The sequence below is a fragment of the Calidris pugnax genome, unplaced genomic scaffold (assembly GCF_001431845.1).
Source record: "Calidris pugnax isolate Ruff unplaced genomic scaffold, ASM143184v1 scaffold543, whole genome shotgun sequence".
Classification (NCBI taxonomy): domain Eukaryota; kingdom Metazoa; phylum Chordata; class Aves; order Charadriiformes; family Scolopacidae; genus Calidris; species Calidris pugnax.
The window spans coordinates 9931-18767 of record NW_015091239.1 but is presented as its reverse complement, the minus strand read 5'-3'; the positions used below and the strand labels follow the sequence as shown (position 1 = coordinate 18767).

The following is an 8837-nucleotide window of genomic DNA, read 5'->3' as shown; positions in this document are numbered from 1 at the left end:
GTGGGAGACCCATGGGGTGGGAGACCCATGGGTGGGGGTCCCCTGGGGTGGGGGGAACCCCTGGGGTGGGGGGCACCCACCTCCCTCAGGCCCTGCTGGGCCATGGCGCGGAAGCTGAGGATCTCCCCGATGATGGTCATGCGCTTCAGGACGTTCTCAGCCGCTGCGGGAGGAGAGGGGTGAGGGGGGACACGCGTGGGGACACACGTGGGGACACGTCCCAGCCCCACAACCCCCTGCTGTGTCCCCGAGTCCCCCCCCGACACTCACAGGTCAGGCGGGGCAGCAGAGCTGCCATCTGCTCGGGCTTGCAGGAGCTGGAGCGCAGCTGCACCAGCGTGTCCATGTTCTCGTTGACCAGCTTCTGCGGGGGACACGAGGCCGGTGGCATCGGGGACATGGCCAGCCAAGAGGGACCCAACCTCCAAGGCTGGCCAGCAAGCCCAGGGGACAGGGAGAGGACTAGGGTGCTCCCAGGGTGGCCCCAGGGTGGCTTCATCACCTCCAGAACCTGGTCCCAGCACCCCAACCCTGGTCCCCACCCCCGGTGACAGCCCTACCTTCAGCTCGGTGACCTGGGAGCCCACGTGCCACATCAGGTTGTCACTCAGGAACTTCATCCCGTAGGGCCCGATGAGCTCGGCCAGTGCCCGCATCTCTGTGGGGAGGGGGACAATGACGGGGACACGGGTAGGTTGGGGACACGGGTAGATTGGACTGGGACCAGCAGGTGGGGGGAGGTCATCCTGCCCCTCTGCTCTGCCCTGGGGAGGCCCCAGCGGGAGAACTGGGACCAGTTGTGGGCTCCCCAGTTCCAGAAGGACAGGGAACTGCTGGAGAGGGGACAGCAGAGGGTATGAGGATGATGAGGGACCTGGAACATCTCTCTAATGAGGAGAGACTGAGGGACTTGGGGCTTTGGGGGCTGGAGAAGAGAAGACTGAGGGGAGATCTCATCAAGGGTGGGGGTCAGGAGGATGGGGCTGGTCTTTTTCCAGTGGTGCCCAGTGACGGGACAAGAGGAAACGGGCACAAACTGGGACATAAGAAGTTCCACCTCAACATGAGTAGGAACTTCTTGACTTTGAGGGTGGCAGAGCCCTGGCAGAGGTGTCTATTTTTGTCAGTCAGGTTGATGGTTGGACAAGATGATCTTTAAGGTCCCGTCCAACCTAGAAGATTCTGTGATTCTGTGATTCTGTGGTGGAGTCTCCTTCTCTGGAGACATTCAAACCCCCCCTGGACACGTTCCTGTGGGACCTGCTCTGGGTGGGACCTGCTGTGGTTGGGGGTTGGAGGGGATGATCTCCAGAGGTCCCTTCCCACCTCATATGGTTCTATGATGCAGATGGGGACATCAAGGAGGCTTGGGGGATGAATGACGTTCTCCCCACCGCAGTGTCCCCCCATGTCCCTCACCTGAGACGTCGGAGAACTCGGCGGCGCTGAAGGGGGGCTCTCCCTCCCGGGGCACCGTGGTGAAGGCCTGGAGGGCCGGGGCCAGGACGATGGCCCCCGTGCTGGCCTGACGCAGCAGGGCCTCCAGGTACCTGGGGACACCGAGCTGCTGCCACCACCCAGAGGACCCGTGACCACCTCCCCTGAGGGACGGGAGGGTCCCGGGGTGGTGGCACCCACCAGTTGGTGTAGATGGTGGTGAGGGTCTGGTCGCCGGCGGCGTCGCGGGGCTGCGTCTGCTGGAGGAGGACGCTGCGGATGATGCGCCCCGTGTCCAAGCCCACCAACTGTCCCAGCGACTGGATGAAGGTGACGTAGGCGCCCAGCCCCACCAGCACCTCCGAGGGACGGGCCACCTCCTGCGTGGCCTGGCTGTAGCCCGCCATGGCCACGATGGCTCTGTGGAGACAGGAGGGGGTTGTCCGGGGAGCGGTGGCCGTGTCCCCTCCCCGGCAGCACCCACGGGCCACCCGTCCTGTGTCCCGTGTCCCCAGCGTGGTCCCTACTTGGTGAAGCGTGTCTCCAGGTGGCTGCTGAGGTACTCGACCGGCGTCACCGTGTGCTCGAAGACGGTGAAGTTGGGGACGTGGTTGAGGCTCAGGGACAGCTCGGCCAGTACCAGGTGCAGCTTGTCCATGCTGGGGTGGGGGGACAGAAGCCATTAGCCACACCGTGGCCCCCCGGGGGACAACCCCACCATCATGCCGTGTCCCCACATCACACCATGTCCCCACATCACACCATGTCCCCACACCCAACGTCTGGTGGCCATCGTGCCCCGCCAGCCCACCCTCGGTGGCCCCAGGTGGCTCTCACTTGGTGGTGAGGGTCCGGTCCTTCCTCTGGCTCTCGGCCCCCGGTTTGTCCCTCTCGGGTTCCCCCTTCTTGGCCGGTTGCTTCATGGTCTTCTTGTTGCGGGCTTTGCTGACGGTGGAGGCGCAGTGCTTGGGCAGCAGCTGTGGGCACGGGCAGCGCGTTACCACCGGCCACAGCACCCAAACGGGGCCACCAGGACCAGAGGCCACCATCCCCAAGGTTCAATTAGGGGGGACACCCTGCCAGGCCTTTCTTCCCAAGCTGTCCCAAGGCTTTGGAGAACATGGAGGCCAAGGAGGCCACAGAGATCGCAAAGGTCAGGATAACCCAAAGGTCACAGAGAACTTGAAAGCCACAAAGGCCATGGAGATCCTAAAGACTATAGAGGTCATGGAGACACTAAAGACTACAGAGATCATGGAGACCATAAAGACCCCAAAGGCCACAGAGATCATGAAGGTGATGGAGACCTCAAGGTCATGGAGACCTTGGAAGCTCTGGAGACCCCAAAGGCCACAGAGATCCTGAAAGTGATGAAGACCTCAAGGTCATGGAGACCTTGGAAGCTCTGGAGACCCCAAAGGCCACAGAGATCCTGAAAGTGATGAAGACCTCAAGGTCATGGAGACCTTGGAAGCTCTGGAGACCCCAAAGGCCACAGAGATCCTGAAAGTGATGAAGACCTCAAGGTCATGGAGACCTTGGAAGCTCTGGAGACCCCAAAGGCCACAGAGATCCTGAAAGTGATGAAGACCTCAAGGTCATGGAGACCTTGGAAGCTCTGGAGACCACAAAGGCCACAGAGATCCTGAAGGTGATGGAGACCTCAAGCTCATAGAGACCTCAGAAGGTCTGGAGACCTCAAAGGCCACAGAGATCCTGAAGGTGACGGAGACCTCCCATGACCTCCCAAGGTCATGGAGACTTCAGAGGGTCTGAAGACCCTAAAGGCCACAGAGATCCTGAAGCTGACGGAGACCCCAAGGTCATGGAGACCTTGGAGGCTCTGGAGACCCCAAAGGCCACAGAGATCCTGAAGGTGATGAAGATCTCAAGATCATGGAGACCTTGGAAGCTCTGGAGACCCCAAAGGCCACAAAGATCCTGAAGGTGACGGAGACCTCCTGTGACCTCCCAAGGTCATGGAGACTACAGAGGGTCTGAAGACCCTAAAGGCCACAGAGATCCTGAAGCTGACGGAGACCCCAAGGTCATGGAGACCTTGGAGGCTCTGGAGACGCCAAAGATCCTGAAGTTACTAAAGACTACAGAGATCATGGAGACCATAAAGACCCCAAAGGCCACAGAGATCCTGAAGGTGATGGAGACCTCAAGCTCATAGAGACCTCAGAAGGTCTGGAGACCTCAAAGGCCACAGAGATCCTGAAGGTGATGAAGACCTCAAGGTCATGGAGACCTTGGAAGCTCTGGAGACCCCAAAGGCCACAGAGATCCTAAAGGTGATGTACAAAGGTCAGGATAACCCAAAGGTCACAGAGAACTTGAAAGCCACAAAGGCCATGGAGATCCTAAAGACTATAGAGGTCATGGAGACAAGGGGGGACACCCTGCCAGGCCTTTCTTCCCAAGCTGTCCCAAGGCTTTGGAGAACATGGAGGCCAAGGAGGCCACAGAGACCACAAAGGTCAGGATACCCCAAAGGTCACAGAGAACTTGAAAGCCACAAAGGCCATGGAGATCCTAAAGACTACAGAGATCATGGAGACCATAAAGACCCCAAAGGCCACAGAGATCCTGAAGGTGATGAAGACCTCAAGGTCATGGAGACCTTGGAAGCTCTGGAGACCCCAAAGGCCACAGAGATCCTAAAGGTGATGTAGACCTCAAGGTCATGGAGACCTTGGAAGCTCTGGAGACCCCAAAGGCCGCAGAGATCGTGAAGGTGATGAAGACCTCAAGGTCATGGAGACCTTGGAAGCTCTGGAGACGCCAAAGGCCACTGAGATCCTGAAGGTGATGGAGACCTCAAGATCACAGAAACCTCAGAAGGTCTGGAGACCTCAAAGGCCACAAAGATCCTGAAGGTGACAGAGACCTCCCATGACCTCCCAAGGTCATGGAGACCTCAGAGGGTCTGAAGACCCTAAAGGCCAGAGAGATCCTGAAGCTGACGGAGACCCCAAGGTCATGGAGACCTTGGAGGCTCTGGAGACGCCAAAGATCCTGAAGTTGATGGAGACCTCAAAGGCCCTGAAGACCTCAGAAGCCCCGGAGGTGCCACCCTCACCTGCTCGCTGAGGTTGTGCTGCTCAGCACAGGCATCCATGACACAGGCGCTGGCCTGACGGGCCATCTCCTCCAGGAACTTGTTGCACATCCCCAACGCAACGGCCTTCAGGTGGGGGTACTGCGGGGGAAAAGCCACCACACCATCATGGCACGTGGACCATGGCCAACAGAGAACTTGAAAGCCACAAAGGCCATGGAGATCCTAAAGACTACAGAGATCATGGAGACCATAAAGACCCCAAAGGCCACAGAGATCCTGAAGGTGATGAAGACCTCAAGGTCATGGAGACCTTGGAAGCTCTGGAGACCCCAAAGGCCACAGAGATCCTAAAGGTGATGTAGACCTCAAGGTCATGGAGACCTTGGAAGCTCTGGAGACCCCAAAGGCCGCAGAGATCGTGAAGGTGATGAAGACCTCAAGGTCATGGAGACCTTGGAAGCTCTGGAGACGCCAAAGGCCACTGAGATCCTGAAGGTGATGGAGACCTCAAGATCACAGAAACCTCAGAAGGTCTGGAGACCTCAAAGGCCACAAAGATCCTGAAGGTGACAGAGACCTCCCATGACCTCCCAAGGTCATGGAGACTTCAGAGGGTCTGAAGACCCTAAAGGCCAGAGAGATCCTGAAGCTGACGGAGACCCCAAGGTCATGGAGACCTTGGAGGCTCTGGAGACGCCAAAGATCCTGAAGTTGATGGAGACCTCAAAGGCCCTGAAGACCTCAGAAGCCCCGGAGGTGCCACCCTCACCTGCTCGCTGAGGTTGTGCTGCTGGTGATGTAGACCTCAAGGTCATGGAGACCTTGGAAGCTCTGGAGACCCCAAAGGCCGCAGAGATCGTGAAGGTGATGAAGACCTCAAGGTCATGGAGACCTTGGAAGCTCTGGAGACCCCAAAGGCCACAAAGATCTTGAAGGTTACGGAGACCTCCTGTGACCTGCCAAGGTCATGGAGACGACAGAGGGTCTGAAGACCCTAAAGGCCAGAGAGATCCTGAAGCTGACGGAGACCCCAAGGTCATGGAGACCTCAGAGGGTCTGAAGACCCTAAAGGCCAGAGAGATCCTGAAGCTGACGGAGACCCCAAGGTCATGGAGACCTTGGAGGCTCTGGAGACACCAAAGATCCTGAAGTTGATGGAGACCTCAAAGGCCCTGAAGACCTCAGAAGCCCCGGAGGTGCCACCCTCACCTGCTCGCTGAGGTTGTGCTGCTCAGCACAGGCATCCATGACACAGGCGCTGGCCTGACGAGCCATCTCCTCCAGGAACTTGTTGCACATCCCCAACGCAACGGCCTTCAGGTGGGGGTACTGCGGGGGAAAAGCCACCACACCATCATGGCACGTGGACCATGGCCACATCTGCAGCACACCCCAGGGCTGCCATCATCCCTGTGTCCCCCCAGGGCAGCAGGACCCACCTCCTCCGGGCACATGGGGTGGACGCAGCGGGAGAAGTGGCTGCAGAGCAGGGGGAAGGCGATGCTGTAGCGCAGCATCGAGGGCTCCTCCATCGTCGCCATGAACATCTTCTCCATGGGGCGAGGGTAGAAACTGCAGGGGTCCACAAAGGTCAGGATACCCCAAAGGTCACAGAGAACTTGAAAGCCACAAAGGCCATGGAGATCCTAAAGACTACAGAGATCATGGAGACCATAAAGACCCCAAAGGCCACAGAGATCCTGAAGGTGATGAAGACCTCAAGGTCATGGAGACCTTGGAAGCTCTGGAGACCCCAAAGGCCACAGAGATCCTAAAGGTGATGTAGACCTCAAGGTCATGGAGACCTTGGAAGCTCTGGAGACCCCAAAGGCCGCAGAGATCGTGAAGGTGATGAAGACCTCAAGGTCATGGAGACCTTGGAAGCTCTGGAGACGCCAAAGGCCACTGAGATCCTGAAGGTGATGGAGACCTCAAGATCACAGAAACCTCAGAAGGTCTGGAGACCTCAAAGGCCACAAAGATCCTGAAGGTGACAGAGACCTCCCATGACCTCCCAAGGTCATGGAGACCTCAGAGGGTCTGAAGACCCTAAAGGCCAGAGAGATCCTGAAGCTGACGGAGACCCCAAGGTCATGGAGACCTTGGAGGCTCTGGAGACGCCAAAGATCCTGAAGTTGATGGAGACCTCAAAGGCCCTGAAGACCTCAGAAGCCCCGGAGGTGCCACCCTCACCTGCTCGCTGAGGTTGTGCTGCTCAGCACAGGCATCCATGACACAGGCGCTGGCCTGACGAGCCATCTCCTCCAGGAACTTGTTGCACATCCCCAACGCAACGGCCTTCAGGTGGGGGTACTGCGGGGGAAAAGCCACCACACCATCATGGCACGTGGACCATGGCCACATCTGCAGCACACCCCAGGGCTGCCATCATCCCTGTGTCCCCCCAGGGCAGCAGGACCCACCTCCTCCGGGCACATGGGGTGGACGCAGCGGGAGAAGTGGCTGCAGAGCAGGGGGAAGGCGATGCTGTAGCGCAGCATCGAGGGCTCCTCCATCGTCGCCATGAACATCTTCTCCATGGGGCGAGGGTAGAAACTGCAGGGGGGGACAGAGGGACAGAAGAAGGGGACAGAGGGACAGAAGAAATGGGCAGAGAGGGAGAAGAAGGAGACAGAGGAAGAGGGGGAGAAGAAGGGGGCAGAGAGGCAGAAGAATGGGGGCAGAGAGGGAGAAGAAGGGGACAGAGGGGCAGAAGAAGGGGGCAAAGAGGGAGAAGAAGGGGACAGAGGGACAGAAGAAGGGGTCAGAGAGGGAGAAGAAGGGGGCAAAGAGGGAGAAGAAGGGGGCAGGGAGGGCAGGAGACAGGATTCCTCTTTCTGGACATGCAGCTCCTGTGCCACACGCATGTTGTCCCCGTCCCCACGTCCACAAGGATGTCCACCTGACCTTGCCCAACCTCTCCCATGGGTGACACGTCCCCCACAGCCACCTCCATCCCATCCCACACTTCCCACCCAACCCCACACTTTCCACAAGTGCTGGGGTGCAGGATGTGGCCCGAAGGTCCCCAGCCAGGGTGACCCCCCCCGGGAGCGTGGGGAGACTGAGGCAGAGCTCACCAGAGGTCGGAGAGGTCGGAGGCCTCGGCCAGGAGCTCCTCCAGGGAGTCCAGCAGTTTGGTGTGGAACACGATGAGGTTCATGACGCGACCCACGTCCGGGTTGGAGCCCAGCGGCAGAGAGGCCTTGGCCACACTGGTGTAGGCCTGGGGGGGGGACAGAGGGGACAGGGGACAGGGGATGGGGACAGGGACAAGACAGGGATGAGGATGGACAATAGGGAAGGGGATGGGGACAATAGGGAAGGGGATGGGGACAACAGGGAAAGGGATGGGGACAATAGGGAAGGGGATGGGGACAATAGGGAAGGGGCTGGGGACAATAGGGAAGGGGCTGGGGACAATAGGGAAGGGGCTGGGGACATCGATAGGGAAAGGGATGGGGACAATAGGGAAGGGGATGGGGACAACAGGGAAGGGGATGGGGACAACAGGGAAGGGATGGGGACATCGTTAGGGAAAGGGATGGGGACAATAGGGAAGGGGACAGGGACAGCAATAGGGAAGGGGACAGTAATAGGGAAAGGGACGGGGACATCGAAAGGGAAAGGGATGGGGACAATAGGGAAGGGGATGGGGACATCGATAGGGAAGGGGACAGTAAAAGGGAAAGGGATGGGGACATTGAAAGGGAAAGGGATGGGGACAAAAGGGAAAGGGATGGGGACAGTAATAGGGAAGGGGATGGGGACAACAGGGAAGGGGATGGGGACAACAGGGAAGGGGATGGGGACAGTAATGTGGAAAGGGATGGGGACATTGAAAGGGAAAGGGATGGGGACAACAGGGAAGGGGATGGGGACATCGATAGGGAAAGGGATGGTGGGGAGAACGGGGAAAGGGATGGGGAAAACAGGGAAAGGGATGGGGAACAACAGGGAAAGGGATGGGGAACAACAGGGAAAGGGATGGGGACAATAGGGAAGGGGATGGGGGACAACAGGGAAGGGGATGGGGACAACAGGGAAAGGGATGGGGACAGTAGGGAAAGGGATGGGGACAGTAATGGGGAAGGAGATGGGGACATCAATAGGGAAAGGGATGGGGACAACAGGGAAAGGGATGGGGACATCCGGGAAGGGGATGGGGACAACAGGGAAGGGGATGGGGACATCGATAGGGAAAGGGATGGGGACAACAGGGAAGGGGATGGGGACATCAATAGGGAAGGGGATGGGGACAACAGGGAAGAGGATGGGGACATCAACAGGGAGAGGGATGGGGACAGTAACACGACAAGAAGAAATGGTCTCA

At 58.6% G+C, this 8837-nt stretch overlaps 1 protein-coding gene across 1 annotated transcript in view; it reads right to left on the bottom strand.

Moving 5' to 3' along the window:
- Nucleotides 1-8837, bottom strand: part of LOC106898610 (nck-associated protein 1-like) — a gene marked incomplete at its 3' end in the record, with an annotated part of 21452 nt that overhangs the window by 2795 nt on the left and 9820 nt on the right. The window contains exons 7-18 of the mRNA XM_014959918.1: nucleotides 7585-7730; nucleotides 6928-7060; nucleotides 6698-6817; nucleotides 5944-6150; nucleotides 4523-4642; nucleotides 2275-2414; nucleotides 1965-2096; nucleotides 1639-1857; nucleotides 1420-1550; nucleotides 561-658; nucleotides 271-364; nucleotides 77-163 (exon numbers count right to left, since the gene is read on the bottom strand). Coding sequence (XP_014815404.1) covers nucleotides 77-163; nucleotides 271-364; nucleotides 561-658; nucleotides 1420-1550; nucleotides 1639-1857; nucleotides 1965-2096; nucleotides 2275-2414; nucleotides 4523-4642; nucleotides 5944-6150; nucleotides 6698-6817; nucleotides 6928-7060; nucleotides 7585-7730 — 1627 coding nt within the window. The remainder of the gene's footprint in view (nucleotides 1-76; nucleotides 164-270; nucleotides 365-560; nucleotides 659-1419; nucleotides 1551-1638; nucleotides 1858-1964; nucleotides 2097-2274; nucleotides 2415-4522; nucleotides 4643-5943; nucleotides 6151-6697; nucleotides 6818-6927; nucleotides 7061-7584; nucleotides 7731-8837) is intronic.